This window comes from Schistocerca serialis, chromosome 6, assembly GCF_023864345.2.
Source record: "Schistocerca serialis cubense isolate TAMUIC-IGC-003099 chromosome 6, iqSchSeri2.2, whole genome shotgun sequence".
Lineage (NCBI taxonomy): Eukaryota > Metazoa > Arthropoda > Insecta > Orthoptera > Acrididae > Schistocerca > Schistocerca serialis.
Genome location: NC_064643.1, coordinates 451,965,904 through 451,985,056, shown reverse-complemented (window position 1 = coordinate 451,985,056; position 19,153 = coordinate 451,965,904). Strand labels below are relative to the sequence as shown.

At 37.3% G+C, this 19,153-nt stretch overlaps 1 protein-coding gene across 2 annotated transcripts in view; it reads left to right on the top strand.

Annotated features, from left to right (window-relative positions):
- LOC126483679 (KICSTOR complex protein ITFG2-like) overlaps positions 1 to 14,474 on the top strand; it is a 50,056-nt gene extending 35,582 nt beyond the window's left edge. For both annotated transcript variants that reach the window (XM_050106759.1, XM_050106760.1), the window contains exons 4-5: positions 13,717 to 13,960; positions 14,123 to 14,474. In XM_050106759.1, the coding sequence (XP_049962716.1) occupies positions 13,717 to 13,960; positions 14,123 to 14,260 (382 nt within the window). In that variant the 3' untranslated portion in view covers positions 14,261 to 14,474. The remainder of the gene's footprint in view (positions 1 to 13,716; positions 13,961 to 14,122) is intronic.
- Positions 14,475 to 19,153: the final 4,679 nt, after the last annotated feature.

Sequence of the window (19,153 nt, the reverse complement as noted above, 5' to 3'; positions counted from 1 at the left end):
CGTGGTCGGAGAGTTATGTGCTTAGTAAGTGGATGGAAAAGATCCATCATGGTTTAATAATGAAATTTGGAGGAAGCAGAGGCTGTTGCACTCTTAGTTCAAAAGAGAAGACACAAATGAAGACAAGCGAAGGTTCGTAGAGTCACAAGTCTGTGAAAAGATTTATGCATGAAGCATGCAACAACTACCACTGTCACACCTTAGCAAAAGATCTGGCAGAGAACCCAAGAAAATTCTGGTCTTATGTAAAATCACTAAGTGGGTCTAAGGCTTCCATCCAGTCCCTTGTTGACCAGTCTGGTGGCAATTGAAGATAGCAAAATGAAAGCTGAAGTTTTAAATTTCACATTCCAGAAAATGTTCACTCATTGGCTCCTTACCTCGCCTGTATTTATCGTGAATATCTCGCCTTGCACCAAGTCCCAAGTGACTGGAAAAAAGTGCAGCTGACTCCAGTATATAAGAAGGAGAAAAGGATGGACCTGCAAAATTACAGACCAATATCCCTAACTTGGGTTTGGTGCAGAATCCTTGAACATATTCTCACTTTGAATATAATAAATTTTTTTGAGGCTGAGAAGCTTATTTGTATGAATCAGCATGGTTGTAGAAAGCGTCACTCACGCAAAACTCAGCTTGCCCCTTTCTCACGTGATATACTCAAACAGTGGATTAAGGGCAACAGGCAGATTCCATATTTCTAAATTTCCAGGAAGCATTTGACATGATGCCCCATTGCGTGATGCATCCAGATAAGAGCATATGGAATAAGTGCACAGATATGTGAGTGGCTCAGAGACTTCTTAAGTAATAGAACCTAGTACATTGTCCTCAATGGCCAGTGTTCATCAGAGACAAGGGTATCAGGTATCATCAGGAGTACCCCAGGGAAGTGTGGTATGAGCACTGGTTGTTCTCTAAGTAAATAAATGATTTGGTGGACAGCGACGGGGGGGGGGGGGGGGGGGGGGCAGGAATCTGTGGTTGTTTGCTGATGATGATGCTGTGGTGTACAGTAAGATGTCGAAGTTATGTGACTGTTGGAAGATTTGGAAGATACAATACAACTTAGACAAAATTTCCAGTTGGTGTGATGAATGGTGGCTAGCCTAAATGTGGTAAAATGTAAGTTAATGCAGATTAGTAGGAAGATCAAACTTGTTATGTTTAGATAAGTATTACTAGTGTCGTACTAGACATAGTCAAGTCATTTAAATAACTGGGCATACCATTGCAAAGTGATATGAAATGTAATAAGCTTGTGAGAACTGTGGTAGGGAAGGTGAGTGGCTGAATTTGGTTTATTGGGAGAATTTTAGGAAAGAGTTGCTCACCTGTAAAGGAGACTGCATATAGTGTGCTTGTGCGATCTGTCCTTGGCTACTGCTCCAGTGTTCGGGATCTATACCAGGTAGGAGTGAAGGAAGACATTGAAGCAGTTCAGAGTTCGACTGCTAGATTTGTTATCGTTAGAGTCGAACAACAGTTAAGTGTTATGGAGATGATTCAGCAACTCAAATGGGAAAGCCTAGAGGGAAGGCAATGTTCTTTTCAAGAAACACTATTGAGAAAATTTAGAGAACTGACATTTGAAGCTGACTGCTGTATGATTCTACTGCTGCCAACCTACATTGTGCATAAGGACCATGAGGATAAGAGATTAAAAATTAGGGTTCATATGGAGGCGCATAGATTGGCATTTTTCCCTCATTCTATTTGTGATTGGAATAGGAAATAAAATGCCTAATAGTGGTATAGGTTACCCTCCCCCATGCGGCGTACTGTGGCTTGTAGAGTATCTATATAGATATAAATGTAGTGTATTTGAAGATAAGAATTACTCTGGTTATGCTGGTTTCTTTTAATGAAGTATTACAATCTGGTGCTGATAATGCAGTTCCTTGCTTCAGACACAGTTACAGAAATAAGTAAATATCCCTTAATAGTATACAGACTTTTAGGATCAAACTTATTGGGAGCTTTTGCAGTGGAGTCACTACGAGGGGCGAGGTGCACAATCACATCCCAAATGAGTGATTTTGCATACGAAATTTTACAGTTCTAACACGTCACTTTGCACTTTGTGTGCGAGACCCTGCAAACCCACCACCCAGGCAGCATGATTGTGCATGTTGTTTACTACACTGATTAAACTGTAGCCTAGCCACAACATGATGTGTCTACTGACCATACTGTAGCTGGTTAACAGAGTAGAGAAATCATTGAAAGAAAAACCACTTGGATCCAAGAGTGTTTGTAGTTTCTGCACAACTTTGTGTAGGTGACTACTAGAAGACAAAATTAAAGCACTTCCAGAAATGCCATAAACAAAACATTACAGTTGAAAATGATGCAGGTAGACTTCCCAGCTCTCTGCAGATTTATTGAAGGCAGTGAGCAGGAGTGGGGACCTTTGCTCTTGAGCTACAAACAGTTGCTGTTGTAGTGACAGCTGTTGCTGCCAAAGTTCCACAAATGTAGGATCTGTAACAGTGTCCAAATGTGTTGCTGAAAACATGGTAGGGTAAGTCCTCTTTGCAACTGAATTGTTTGCACCTCCATGTGAACAAAGCCAAGTTCATCCTGAGCGGGATACTGAGTGAACACCGAGAATGAAAAATAGGAAGTGAAGCTCCAAAGTTAGGTTGGTTTTCATATGGTGGCTAGATGTGATTGACAACTACTCATGGTATACTGCACTAGAGCCGAGATGTGGATCATTATTATCCTGAGGCTGTCATTTGCTCACACCATGTGACTTGTTTCTGAGCCTGTGGTGGTGCTCTTCCTCCTGAGCTGTAACGCCTCAGAGCCACTGTTGATATCATTAACTGGTGCAGATATTAATGGGAGGATGGAGTTTGCACTATTTGGTCCTACTAATTTAGGTTTTCCGCTGTTTTCATACATCATTTCCGGCAAAAGCCAGCAACACTTCTTCAAGGTGACAGCTAATCACCTCTCTTACCCTCTTAAAGCACTTATATACCCTTCGTGAGTGTGTATTATGAGCTACTTATTTTCAGTGTGTTCTGATGACAGATCCTATATCATTGAGAGATGATTTGTGGATGAATAAATCAAATAAAATCAGATAATTAGTCTAGGTACAAAAATTGGCAGTTGTGGTATAGCATAAATAAATGTAAAGTAATATAGATAAAAAATCCTTATATCATTTTACTACTTAATAAGCAATCAGTCACTGAGGCACCCTAACCCTCAAGTGTCTATGAGCATAAGTTGGGGGCAATATAAAGTGGACTGCGTTGACCTATCCATGGGGGAGGCAGATGTTAAAATGTGGTTCATTGGAATACGGTAATCTTGTAACTCATCCATAGGAAAGGCTGAAAACCTCGTTTGACTAATTCTTCAGTATTAATAATTAGTCTGGGACCATTATGAAGGTAAAATATCAGAAGAGACAGAGAAGAAGCAAAGAGGAATTGCCCACTACTTTGTTTTTAGTTAATGTGTGAGTGTCACAGGAATGTTCAACAAATGCCAGTGGGTAACTGTAACAGAAAGGCATGGTGCATACCAGAGAATCTTTTGTATGAATCAAGAAACTTGTGACTTTCTTCAATTTTTCTCTCATGTTATTGTTGCAAGGGGGGAAATTGGATAAATTTGGGTGTATACTAAGGGGTTTGAGAGTTTTTCTTCTTGCACACTATCTGCGATTGAAATAACAAGGTTCAAAATGATTCTGATACACCATGTACACTCCAACAGACATCATATTGTGGCTTGTGGATTACATGTCTAGAGGTAAGAATGTCATCAACACACTGATGTTAGGCAGCAGCAACAGACCATCCAGGAAGCCATTATCATTTTATTTAAATCCAGTTATGAATTATATTAGTTATATTATTATATTATTAGTATGAAAAACTAAGAACATTACTTCTTCACTATGTTAATTTTTTATTTATCTCCAAAGATATGGATAGTGCTGTTAAGATAATTACATTTCTACAATTCATGAAGTTAATCACTTCTCTGCTGTATCTTTAATCCTCTTTATTAAAAAGTGAAACTCCACCATTCCGATAATAAATCTATTTCATACTGGAACATTTGCAAATGAATTCCACAGATTTTAACATCATTTGCTGGGAAATTGAGCTTGCCTTGCACTGTGACATAAGAGTATTTAGTAATTCCTCCTATCTCCTATAAATAATGTAAATTCCCTATAGTACAAATACAGTTATTGCACAGGTACATAACAAATTTTAGTTTGTAACATCAGGTGAATGTCAAGATTATAAATAACCTTCAAAATTATTGTTTTATCTCAATAACTCAAACTGTAAACTACTTAACTGAGTGTTGGATGTATTTTTGTATCACCATGCTATTGTCATACCTTTGGTTGTTATTTTTTGCTAACGAATCTTTCTGTGCCTTGCAATTTCTAAATGTATATGGGAATTGTATATGTGTCCTAATCTCATTCTCCTTCCTCTCTCTGCCCACTTCTCCCTCCTCCTCCTCCCTCCTCCCCCCTCCCCCCTCCCCCCTCCCCCCTCCCCCCCTCTCCCTCTCTCTCTCTCTCTCTCTCTCTCTCTCTCTCTCTCTCTCTCTCTCTCTCTCTCTCTCTCTTCCTCGCCCATTCTCCTCTTCCCTCATCTCTCTGGTATTATGCCTTGGTTACTGTTGTTGCTAATGAATCCTTGATTGGAAACTGAAGTCACTAAAAATGAATGGGTGAGTTAGTTGGGATCATTGTATGAGAGACCTCTCCTGCTGCTGGACCTGGGAGGATAGTGGCTTCAGTGACAGAACTTCACACTATTTCATTCTGCAAATGGGTATAATTACAAAGTTTTGGGTGATTCAGATTCTGTAGTGATATTCTAATCATAAATCAATAAGCCATAAATACAACTTTCCTGTTTTCTGTTAAAACTGATTGTGAGGAAGAAAATGAAACAGCACGTCCGCAGCTCGTGGTCGTGCGGTAGCGTTCTCGCTTCCCACGCCCGGGTTCCCGGGTTCGATTCCCGGCGGGGTCAGGGATTTTCTCTGCCTCGTGATGACTGGGTGTTGTGTGATGTCCTTAGGTTAGTTAGGTTTAAGTAGTTCTAAGTTCTAGGGGACTGATGACCATAGATGTTAAGTCCCATAGTGCTCAGAGCCATTTGAACCATTTTGAAACAGCACATAGTTTTGTATAAAATATTGTTTAAAATTATGTATGAAGAGAAAAAATATATGCGGAAGAAGTAGTTTGTCTAATGGTTTAAATGCCCTGCTATAGTAGTTAAAACTATTTGTGGGAAAGAACTGGAAACCACACATTTTCACAGCACAGTATAGTACAGCATTTTCTTTCCCACAGTTGGTTTTCACAGAAAACCTGTACACTGTTGCTTAAAAAGATATATAGTGTATATTTGTCTGTATATTTATTTGCATAGCATGTAAAAATGCAAGTAAATCAGTCTAGAAATTTTCGAGATTTTTGCTACTGGCATTTCCCCCGTACATACAATCGTTGTTATTTCGTAGACAGTGTAGGAAAAGATAGATTGCTACATACTGTAAAGATGCCTTATTAAGTTTCAGGCAGATGCAATTCAAGACACCTGCTTATTAGCTTTCAGCCACAACCTTCATCAAAAAAGAGAAACACACACCATTTGTTCACACAAGCAAGCGCACCTCATGCACAAATGACCAGCAGCTTTGGCAGCGAAGGCCAGAATGGCATTCTGGCTTCTGTTTCATAAAATAAAGGCTTATCTAGTTTTGAGGGTGTCTCCAATAGACTATTAAAAATTTGTTCCCATGTAATAAGCCCAGTCTTATATGAAATATGTAGCGCATCACTAACTCGAGTCGTTTTTTCCAGAGAGACTGAAATAAGCTGTTGTTAATCCCCTCTTTATGAAGGGTAATAAGAGAGATGTCAATAACAAGCAACATGTTTCACTGTTGACATCATTCTCCAAAATTTTTGGAGAGATGATGTTTTCTAGGATAGTATATCACCTTAGCAACAATAGTATCTGTAGCAGATCACAATTTGGGTTTTAGAAGGGTTGCTGTACTGAGAATCCGGCAGGCAATTTTTGCGACCTCTCTTAAGGCATTTGCCTGCGTGTGTCACAGTATTCTTGTAGATAAATTGAAGTTTATGGGACTGAGGGTATAGCCAACCAATGGATAATTTCATATCCAGCCAAAAGAATGCAGTAAGTTATACTTAGCAATTCAAGCAGTATAGTCCATTGACATAATTCTGACTCAGGAGAAATCATACATGAGGTTCCACAAGGTTCAATCTTAAGTCCACTACTGTTCCTCATGTATGTGAGCGATCTTCCATCTAGTATACAAAAAACAGAATTAGTCATTTTTGCAAATGACACTATATCATAATCAATCCAAACATATGTATATAAATGGAGAACAGTTCTTAAAAGTATCATTGACTGGTTTTCTGCAAAAGGTCTCACCTTCAATTTTAAAAAGACGCAACATATTCAGTTCTACACATCTAGAGTTATTCATCATTGATAAGTGTAACACATGGTGAGGAAATAAAAAATAGGGTAGATACTTCAAAATTCTTAGGGCCCATGTTGATGAGAATTTAAATTAGAAAAAAAATAAATTTGGAACTCCTAAAACAACTTAGTTCAGCATATTTGTGCTTAGTATCATTGACAATCTTGGGGGAAGACAAATAAATAAGCTCACATATTTTGCAAATTTTCATTCAATAATGTCGGATGAAATAATGTTAGCAAAATATTTCATCAGTTCTTGGTGTAACAACATTATAATAAATGAAAAGCACTAGTTTGCTTTTGTTGTACAGTACTGTAGAACAAAAGCAAACTAGCACTTTTCATTTATTGGAATACTGTTCTGGGATAATACAGCTTTAAGGAAGAAAGGTTTCATTGTGCAAAAACATGGTGTTAGTATAGTATGTGGTGCACACCCACAATCATCTTGTAGACATATGTTTAAGGAGTTGGACTTTCTGACTACAGCTTCACTGTATATTTATTCCCTCATGAAGTTTGTTGTAAATAAATCACTACAGTTCAAAAGGAACAATGAGTTACATAATTACAATGCCAGAAGGAAAAGTGACAGTCATTACTCCACACTAAGGTTGTTGTTGTTGGTGGTGGTGGTTAGTGTTTAACGTCCCGTCGACAACGAGGTCATTAGAGACGGAGCGCAAGCTCGGGTTAGGGAAGGATTGGGAAGGAAATCGGCCATGCCCTTTCAAAGGAACCATCTCGGCATTCGCTTGAAACGATTTAGAGAAATCACGGAAAACCTAAATCAGGATGGCCGGAGACGGGATTGAACCATCGTCCTCCCGAATGCACTAAGGTTGTCTTTAGCACAAAAAGGGATGCATAGTGCTGCACAGAAAATTTTTGATCACTTACCCAGTGATATAAAATGTCTGAAGGACAGCAAAGTAAAATTTGATAACAAAGTGGGAAAGTTTCTCCTTGACAACTACTCCTATTCCATTGAAGAATTTCTATTACTGTAAAGTGTAAAAGGTGGTGGATAACAATTACTAACACACATCCATATATCTTTTTTTGTTAAAAAAAGACAAACATAAGAAATTTTTAATTGTAACTGCATGTACAAATTAATTTGCATTGTGAACGTAAAAGGACTCATTCCACATCCTTATGATATATCGTGAAAAATGATCCATGGAACATGTGACTAACTAACTAACTAACTAATAACTAACTAACTAACTATGGTAGTCCATGCAGTGCATAGTTCATGCAGTGCGATGACCACTGTGTTCAGATGTTGCAGTGGTCAGCGCATCTGCATAGTAAGCAGGAGACCTGGGTTCGAATCCTGATACAGTTCAACTTTCCCCATTGACTTAATACTCCCTGGCAGCTAATGTGATTAATTCTTTTATGCCTTGATTTATAGTAGCCGCAGGATAAAAATGGGGTCTGTTCTTTCGGACATATCTGAAAGAACAGACACCACACATATGTATATAGTTTTTTATGTACCTCACATGATGCTATTACTTGTGTAAGATGGTAGCTTTAATTTTACCAGACACTCTACTACTAGTCATCTGCAAATAAATGAAACTTCGCTGCCTCACCTCAACCCCCCATTTCTGACTGAGAATCTCTATGTATCGCAGTATTTAGTGTGTTACGGTTTTATGATGTTGTAGTATTGTTGTGTTAAAGTACTTTTTCTTATTGTGCTGTGAAACACGCATTTTTGTATAGCTTATCAGTCAAGCATGAAGTTTCTGCCACCATTTAACATGTTGTTGTAGCTATGTGGTGGTCATTTGTTTTGTTTCATGTTTGTTTGGGGGCAGCAAGAGATTTAAAGTGTTTTTAGCATTTGAGATGGTGTACATATAAAATTAATTTATGGTACAGGCTATTACTGAATTTGAGAGTTTTTAGATAAGTTTCTGAGTTTGTTGGGTGGTGGTTCTGTGCTGCCAGATGATCAGCAAATGTTGAGTGGGAGCTATAATTTTTCAATGCTCTGAGGTTTTCTGTACATCTGATGTTAAGATTGCTACATGTTAGGCCCATGTATACAGACTGACAGTAATTACATGTTAATTGGTATATACCAAAGTGGCTATATTTGTTGGTGTTTGGGATATGTGTTCCAACTCTGTTCTTTTTTGTGTTGTTAGTTTGGTATGCTACATTGAGGCCTTGTCTCCTTAGTTCATTGCCCACCCTGTGTATAACTTTGTTGCTGTATGTCATAATGTGTCATTTGTTGTTTGCTGTCTGCTGATTTGTACGGTTTTGCATTGTGGCTGTGTGTTTTGTGATCATATTGTCTGTTTCTGTATTCTGTTGTTTATTTTATCTACTGTCTTTGCATCGTAGCCACTCTCCTGTGCAATTTGCTTTATTGTGTTTAGTTCTTGTATGTACTCATGTTTGTTCGTAGGTGTTCTGTTCAGTCTGTGTGGTAAACATCTGAAACTGGATTGTTTTTGGATTGTGGGATGATTGGATTGGATGTGAATAATTGCGCTGGTGGTTGTAGGTTTCCTATAAATTGCGAACTCATGTTTGTTATTTCTCTTGTGTATTACGGGTAGAAGAAATTCAACCTTTCACCCGCCTGTGTCTTAGTAGTGGACTGTATTTGTGGAGGAATAGTGTTTATATCATCATGAAGTTCTTTTGTCTTTTAGACAAATTATATCATCTACATATTTTTTACTGCTGTGGTTTATCAATTTTGTTAAAGATTTGATTTCCTGTGTAATTTATGAACATGTCAGCTAGGAGGCCACCAATTGGGGCCACAAGAGAAACAACAAACATGAATTACCAATTTATAGGAAACCCAGAACCACAAGCACAATTATTCACAACCAACTGAATCACTTCATAATATGTAAACAAGCCAGTTTTAGATATGTGCTATGCTGACTGAACAGAACACCTGCAATCAATCATGACTACATGGAAGTAGTAAATACAGTAAAGCAAAATGAATAATAGACTGGCTACTATGCAAAGGCAGTAGATAAAATAAACAAAAAATACCAAAATAGGCAAAACATAATCAGGAAACATGCACTCAGATACAACACAATCCACAACAAATCAGCAGATAGTAAGCAGCAAATGGTCTGAAATGGTCTGGTCTGAAGTTAGACACAGGTTGGGCAGCATATTAAAGAGGCAATGTCTCAACATAGCATATCAACCCAACAACACAATTCAGAAAGACTTGGAAAATACTGACAAATATCATCAGTCTGTCATAAATCAGTGAACCTGTAATTGCTGTCAGTCTGTGTACATGGAACAAAGCTGTAGGAATTGTAAAACTAGACGCACAGAACACCCAACATTCGCTGATCACCTGAGAGCACAGAATCACCACCCAATGAAAATAGAAACTGATTTAAGAATTCCCAAATTAACAAAAGAAGAAAATTATCGCATCCACAAATAAATAGTAGGAGAAAAGTAAGTACTGTGGAGGAACATTGTTGAAGAAGCCAAGGCGCGCACCCCCCCCCCTTCCCCCCCCCCCCCCCCCCCCCCCCCCCCCCCCACACACACACACTCACTCTGGACGTTTCATATGGCAGCAGCACTTTAAATCGCATTCCAAACCCCTAACAAACATGAAACGAAACAAATGAACACCACATAGCTACAACATAATGTGAAATGATGGCAGAAACTTTGTGCTTGATCGACAAACTTAACAAAATGTGTTGTGCTGTGCTGTGTAGTCATACAGTGTGGTTGCCGCACATAAGACACAGCTGCCGCCTTCTCAAGCACTGTGTGCCAGTGTTCCAGTGGCATCAGCACAGCATACTTCAACGTGCTCACAGTGGGGGCACCACAAGAAATCCTGCTATCATACTGCTGGAGTTGACAGAGCCAATCAGGATGCAGCCCCAAGTGATTAAGTCACGTTGTCGCAGACCAGAAGGCGAGTTGTCTTGTGGGCCTCCTGGAGTATGTAGCAGATCTCCTCTCAGTCGCGACACTGTTACTGTGTTAGTCTTTATGGGAGATGAACCTTGGCTATGAACCTTGACATGAGTGATTACACTGAGTTATGTTTCACCTTGTTTTCAGAATAAATCTTCGAAGTTGTAATTATTTCCAATTTGCCATTTGGTAGTTCTTACCTGGGACACATCAAATTGTATGTTTAATGACAACAGAAAAAGAAACAAGAACTTTAATGCAAAACATGCAAATAAAAAACACAACAACATTAAAAAACCGTAAGCGTAAGAAGCATGCTAAGTAATTCTATGTCTAGTGATTCTCAGTAGCATTTGAATGACAAACAGAAAATAGAAAACATTTCATTTTTTTGCAGATGACTGTTTGGTAGAATTAAAGCTCCATCATACACAGGTATTAGCCACATGTAAGCTATGTTAGCAAATGTATATGCATGTATATTTAATATAAAACTAATACATTTAAACATATTGGAAATGAACAACATGTAATGCCTCAACTCAGTGACATGCCTTAACGTTACATTGTTTGTAAGCTAGTGTCACATACATGGCACCTAATGACGACTTCCTTTTGTAAATGTAGATACTTTTGCACCATAACATGTATCAGTAATGTTTTAGAAAGAAAATAAACAAGAAATCATAAGACAAACGTAAGTAAAACTGTGTCTTGCATAAGATGGGATCTACATCTACATCCATACTCCGCAAGACACCTGACGGTGTATGGCGGAGGGTACCTTGAGTACCTCTATCGGTTCTCCCTTCTATTCCAGTCTCATATTATTTGTGGAAAGAAAGACTGTCAGACTTCGTATGGATTCTAATCTCTCTGATTTTATCCTCATGGTCTCTTCGCGAGATATATGTAGGAGCGAGCAATATACTGCTTGACTCCTCGGTGAAGGTATGTTCTCGAAACTTCAACAAAAGCTCGTTCCGAGCTACTGAGCATCTCTCTTGCAGAGTCTTCCACTGGAGTTTATGTATCATCTCCATAATGCTTTCGCGATTAATAAATGATCCTGTAACGAAGAGCGCGGCTCTCCGTTGGATCTTTTCTATCTCTTCTATCAACCCTGTCTGGTACGGGTCCCACACTGGTGAGCAATATTCAAGCAGTGCGCGAACAAGTGTACTGTAACTTACTTCCTCTCCAGTTTTTCCTGTTACGGTATTGTGCATGGATTTTGAATTTACTTGCAAAATTTTTGCAATCTTTTATTAAGGTTATTGTTTGCCAAAAATTGAAAAAAATTATTTGGGACATGGTTAGTGGGGAAGACTTAATACACATTGTAAAAAAAAAAAAAAAAAAAAAAAAAAAAAAAAAAAAAATCAAGCAAAAACTTTCATATGAGATTTACATTTTTTTACAACACTATTTCCTTAAATGCTTGCTGTAAACAAATTACTTGACCTATTTCTGAACTGTAGTTTTTTTAACGACAACAAATGATAAATTTCAAAAGAGTACTGATGTAACCTCTGTGTAGCGTCACCCTATGGTTACATGCAAAACGAAAAGGCAACCACCCAGTTACTGAATACGCAGGTTGCAGGTCACACTATAAACTTGTACTTCTCATCCCTCGCTACCTCCTGCCCCCTCTCCCCTGGCATCATGCCTCATCACATGGCTCCAATTACTTTCCTGTCCCTCCCTTCCTTCGTTGCACCTTACCCATCCTGCCATCCAGCTACCTCATACCTATCCTCTCATAGTTACACTAGAAAAAGAGAGATAGCTCAAAAGTGAATAACATCTCTGTACTGTTACATGTTTCTAAGTACTAACCTTAATGTCTTTTCCCATTTTTTTAATAACTTTCCTAACTGTGTTTCAGACTACTTTGCTAATGCTTCTAAGTCGGTACTCAAGTTAAGATGTATTGAGTAGACTTTTAATAAGTTTATTGCTTTACCAACAGCTACCTCTTCACTTATTCCAATAAATAGTAATCTTGTCCATCCCAGTGACTAATGCGAGCAGTTCATTTTATAACCCTATTTGTTGTCACTTGCAAGTTCTTATATGATACTGCTGGCTGCAGTTGTAATGTATAAATTATTTAGTCAAAGGTGGCTACTACATACTTATTCACATTTGTGTATTTATAGCCAGTTGCTAATGTTTGCATCACACTGAAATCCTAGAAGGAAATGCACATTAAAAGTTTACCATTTTGTTGTTGGTAATTTCACTGTTAACAAAAGTCTGAAATAGCAATTAATATTTTCTCACAAGACATCAGTATGTAATGTGGACAGTAGTGACTCTAATTCCTTGATGAGCAGTTGGAATTACTTTCATATACACTGATGGGACTCACTGTATTGTGCTATGTGATCTGACTGTCAAGAATCCTTTATCCAGTCACACATCATTCATAAATGATTTTTTCTTAATTAGTCATTGATGATGTACTTTACCAAAATCACATATTAAGTAATAACCTATGTTTTAGATGGATGAGACAAACTTTTTTTCCAAGTCACTTTTTATAATTTTTTACTTGTCTGATGCATGGCATAATGTGGCCAAAAACAGAACTGGTTCAGTTGCATATTTTATATAGAACTTCACAGCCATGTCTGTGAGTTGTTGGGCATTGTTGATTTTAACAATTTTCATTGCTTTTTAGTGACACTAGTGCTGGTGCATATGTGACTTACTTTTCCAATGAAACAGAATTACTTGATTTGCAAAATGACACTTGAAATTAGAATTCAGCAGTTTGGCATTTGTTCATTTTGTCAAATAGATCATTGAGAAATGTCAGACATATGCCAAAATATTTAGAATTTTAGGAATAATCCTATAATAAGGTTATACTGTGGCAATCATAGAAGACCTTTTGCATTGTCTTTGTGGTAGTAAAAAATGCATATTTTTGCCCTTTTTTATGCTGGTTGTGCAGCAGGTGCCGTTATGAAAGAAATGTTTTAGACTTTCTGCTAAGCTCAGAACATATGCTAAATGCTGTAATGATGGCCATGCTTGGAATGTTTTCTTCTTCAGAGCAGACATGGTAAACAGGAAGTACTAGAAGGCAGATGCAGCATAATTAGTGTTAGTAGCTCCTGCTCTGAAGAAGAACATCTGTCTGAAAGTGTAACAGTCATCACCACTTATTGTGCACCTCTCCACTAAACAGTGAGCATTTGGGTAATATTGTATGTAATTTTTTCCTCAGGTCCATTCAAGTTGATCATCAGTTATTTTCATTAACAAAGCTGTCTCTAACGGGTGGAAATGGAGGAGGAGATAACATTGTTGCCTGTTCTTGGGATGGACAAACTTACATACTGGACCAGGAGAAACAGAGTGTTCGCTTTCAACTTGATGAACATGTCTGTGGTTTCTGTTCAGGCTACTATTCCATAACCCTGGACCATCCACCATCCCCCTGTCTAGTTTATACCACATTTACTAACAAGGTAGTGTAAAATGAATTTTTTATATATGTTTTTGTAAAACTTTTGTTAATAATATATTTAAAGTTTTGTGAGGTTTGTGGTAAATAAAATAATAGTACAGCATGATTTAAACATCATGTAAGATGCTACAAATATAGAAAGTTCGTTTATTTTATGTTGCAGATATATGTGTACTATGATGTAAAGATTCCGGGCATGGTGATGAAAAGTTGTGTCCCATATGGAAACATTGGCTTGAAACTAGACAACAAACAAAGAAGGGAGTTAACAGAATGGATACTGTATGGGAAAAAGAAATAATGCAACATGCAGAAAATAACTCCTATCCTGGTTAGGAAAAAAAGAGACATACTTTTTTTTGCTGGTTAAAAGTAATGTTACATGTGATAACAGATGCCTTTATTGTTAACACTAAATATCTAAAGTTTGTTGATATTCAGTGTATTTTACTTTTGTAAATTCCAGATGTTGAACTAAATATTATGGAATAAAATTAAATTTATTTTGCAGTATATTTGTTGTTTTTCATTCTTAAATGAAACATTTTGGTGGGATACATAAAGAATGACAGACACATTTGGTTTAACTGAAGTGTATGTCCCTTGTTCCATATATAAATGTTCAGCATTTATGATCAGATACCAGGCTGAGTTCCATTGAAGAAACCTATGGGCATTTAATTCACTCACTAAAGAACTTCCTTACAAAACCTTGGTCTGATCAGTCCTTGAATTTGCTAGTTGGAGGCCATTCTCAGGTAGCATTAATAGATGAGATAAAAAAGATCCTGAGAGAAGCAAGTCAGTTTGTCTCTTGTTTATTTAGTAAGTGCAAGAGGATCATCAAGGTTATTATCCAAACCTAGTGGTAGAATTTACAAGAGAGGCAGCGTGCAACACACAGAAGTTTACACCTAAAACAATAAGGCCATATGCTCCAAGAACAGTCGAGTAACTTATTACTTCCTCTCATGAAAAGACAGTATTGGCAAAATCAGAGAAATTTGAAGTTATCGAGTCTTATTGACACTTGTTCTTCCTGTACACAACCCATGAATGTAACAGCAAAAGGAAGTAAATGACAGTGATACCCTAAGCATCTTTCACTTTTTATCATAAAGTGGTTTACAGACTATGGATGTTAGGTCAAAGAGCTACATCAAATACTCATAAGAAAATAGTTTAGTTAAAAAGTACATTCACTGAGGTCATCCTTCATTATTGCAATGATCTGTAACTATTAAAGGTGATACTGTTCTCTGCACAACAGGGAAGCCATATAGATAAACGTATCTGCTAATAAATAGAATATGCCTGGGTTTCAAGCCATGTCAAGTGGTTAACTGCGTACGAGATTTTGGCAGAGATTTGTCTGCCACTGTCAACTGGTTGACTGTCATGTGAATGAATGCCACTACTGTGCTGCTATAGCCATGCTGCTACCAGTGATGTCACTGGTGCCCACTCTCACACCATATATGGCAATGTTTTGGTTGCGTGACTGCCGTGCCCACTTCAACTCCCCAATCACAGGATTGCATTATGTACTCAGATGCAATCCGCCATCTTTATTGAGGGTGTTGTATGAATTTTTGATCTCTGTTGCGTCATTTATTATGGTATCCCAGAAGCAGTTGGTATGTTTAATAAATAATAGAAGTATCGTCAAATGCAATTCAGTGTCAGTTTTCTAGTATATGCTCTGCAAAGCTGATTTTTCAGGATAGTGTAGGTGGAAACAAATTTCATGTTCTATGCAGCACTGTTCAATAGTGTGGACAGTCAAACCAACATAAAACTTCCCACACCCACATAGTATTTTGTATATTCCAAGTGTTCTGAGGCCTACTTGTCTTTCACAGGCTTCATTAGCTGCTGGGGGCCTGAAGACTTGAGTTGATTTTATGTTTCCTTAGAAGCTGTCTAATTTTCCCTGTGATTCTGTGTAGTTCTCCAGAACTGAGTACACAGTTTGGTCACTCCTAGGATTTTTATCTGTCACTTATCACTTCTTTCATCACTGAAGGGTTTATTAATGTGCCATAATTGGTGAGATAAGTCAGTTCAGAGATTAGAGGAAGCCAACGGCATTTCACCTCATACAACACTATGCCTAGTGATGCATTGTGGTATTAAAACCAATATTTTGATGGATAACAGCTTTACTATTTCTTGTGTTTGATAAGTAGAGTACCACTACACCAATATTTGTATTTAAATTTCTCCCGTATCACTATCGTTCCATATTTATATAACAAAATTTCACTGTCATCATCATGTTGCACAGTTTTTTTGCAATGGTTTAAATTGTGGTTGTTTCATTGATATTGAATTATAGTATATTGCATTGTAACATCATGCCCTTCTTTCATGCCTTTTGACATCTTTGAAATTTCACCCAAAAAATCCGTGTAATTGTTTGTGCACCACCAATGTAGGCAAATTGTTTAGCCATGATTGCCATTATCAATGATCAGTGGTATTTTGTGATGACGGTACACATCCATGCTGCTTCTGTATATTTTTTAATGTTATCTGTCCACTTTCCATTAGGTAGTCATCTTAGTCATTTCTTAAATCTTGAAACCTAACAGAAGACTTAGTTTATCAACCATCTATTCGCCTAACTATAAGTCCCATGCACCTCCATTTAACTTTTATTATAGTTATAATTATTTCATTCTGCTCTAATCTATTCTCTGATCCCTTACTTTATTTTCCTACACCATGCAGGAATTTAAAACGTGTGTCTGTCTATCACCCACGCTGCAACTGTCAGTTTTTTAATGGTATCAACAGGAAAAGTGTCTCTCTCACTGGTGTGTGTCAAAACTGGTGGTTCACGAGGACTGTGAACATATTAAAAGCCTAGTTTTGAAAGCCCTATTTAGCTTACGAAGAGCACTCCAGAGTGGGTCATATCTGCTCATCTTTTTATTTTGGTAGCTATCCATTCAGTTTTCATTTTTCAAATATCCTAAATAAAAAGCCCCATTAATTTATTCTATGATTTCATTATTAATTTAAACTATTTTATTTTGTATGTGTTAGTTGTAGATTATTTTAGTTGATTATAATTGATTTTTTGGCTACCTGATGGCTTGTTCTATAAAGTTCTTTTATTTGTGATTTAAGTTTATCTGCACTTGAGGCAAACTGCAAGAATGGTGTACATATTCTTCAGCAATAGTAACAAAGATTGGCTCAATGCCTTGTTTCTGTTAGTTCAGATTTTGTTGAGATTGAGACAAAAGATCAATAAAATTCTATTAATATTAGGAACCGTGGTATTCCATATTTATTTGTTGCATTATAATTTTCTTCACAGCTTGCAAATGTTTCGATGGGTCCAGTTTTAAACACAGCTTTCTATTTATTTTGATTAATATTCAATGTGTTTCCAGTGTGGCTGGTGATAATTTTAGTGAATATATCACATGTTTGTCTTGTTTGTTTCCTTTCTTGTGAAATGGGACAAATATAGCATTTTTCCATTTTTGTGGCATTGTCTTCTCTTTACAGGCATTCAGTATTTTTTGCACTACTTTCACTCCAGCTTTTATGATTTTTGCTAAATCTCAAGTGATATTATACATCTCATCTATCTATTTCTGAAATGTTGTCATTTTAATTTTAACTATCTGTGTTTCAGATTCATCTCTTGAATTTTGTCCCAAGATTACTTTAAATGTTTGTAAATTCCTCTGTGTTTTTAGTTGCTGTGTCATTTATCTGATGAAATTTGTTGCCTGCTCCCACATTAGTAGCTTTGAATTTTGGAGAAAGTAAAGGCACAAACAAACACTTTGCATACTTGATGCATTGAATGGTCAATAGACGTATGAACAAGACTGAAAATGTTGCTCAGATTCTGAACTAAATCCTTCTTTTCAGAGTTACCAGTGGAGAAAATGTGTGCACCCCCCCTCCCCTCACCCTCCCCAAAATCCCTCTGCACCCACCTCACTCACACACTCTCTCAGTCTCTCTGTTCTGGCTGATGGATGACTATGTTGTACCAGCACTGTGGCTCATCTTGGATCAAGAGAAGTGGGCAAGGAGAGAAAGGAGGTAGTGTAGGAGGAAGAGAAGGATAGGAAGGAAGAGTGGCTGGTGGCTGGAAAGGAGAGGCAGCAAGTGAACTGGTTAAGAATGTATTGGTGAGCTTTCCATGGCACAGGCAGGGGCTGTTGTGTATGTTGCAAATGGCATGGAGGGTTGGATTAGGAGGGGAAGACAAAACAAAGGGTGAGACTGTGGAGATTGAGGTGTGAGTATAGAAAGAGTGAAGTGAGGTATATCAGGGACAGGGGCCAGTGATGATTGAGGCAAGGAGGACTGTGGGATTGAAGAATGTGTTGTAAGGACAATTCTCATCAATGCAGTTCAGAGAACCTGTAATTTTTGGAAAAGGGGAGAGGTGGGAAGCCTGATGGCACAGGTTATGAAGCAACTGTAAGGTTTTTTGTTTTCTTTGTATTTGTTTTAAGTTTTTCCTCTTGCCAAATTTCACGATCACATGAAACTCTAAAATCATTTTGTATTGTCACACTTTGCATAATTTCTTTGTTGTTTGATAAAATTAGTGAATTTCATGTTTAGTTGGTCCTTGCCAAGACTATTTTTCTTTGTTGTCTTTTTGACGTATGTAGCAAATATGTTATCCTTTTCATCATTTTCTATTAACATATGATCGTTGTCATTTCTAGTATCACTTATCAATTACTGTACCTTTTCATAAAAATCTTTTCCCTTTCACCAGAAAGAGAGCACGTAAGTGTATATGCACTTAAGGTGTTTTAAATCCATCTGTACAACTTTTGAAAAAGCTTATTTTGTTTTCCATACATGTTTTGTGTCCTGTCATAAACATCACTATTACACATGAAAGTCTGTTTATGTTTCCATGAAAACCACTTGTATGTGCTGCAAGTGAAAATGAATGAAAGGCCAGTGCAAAAGGTAGGAATACATGTCAAACTTGATTGCTGATGACACTTATGGATGTAAGCTCAAAACAAATGAAAATGTAGTAAGTAATAAATGACAGTTCAATAGATCTACAACAAAATCAAAATATAATAGATATGATCAATAATTCCAGACCATTGCTGATGTTTCAAATCAATGAAACAAAATGTTTGTGGTAAAATAAATACACAATTTTACTAGTTCCATAGATGGATTTTACATA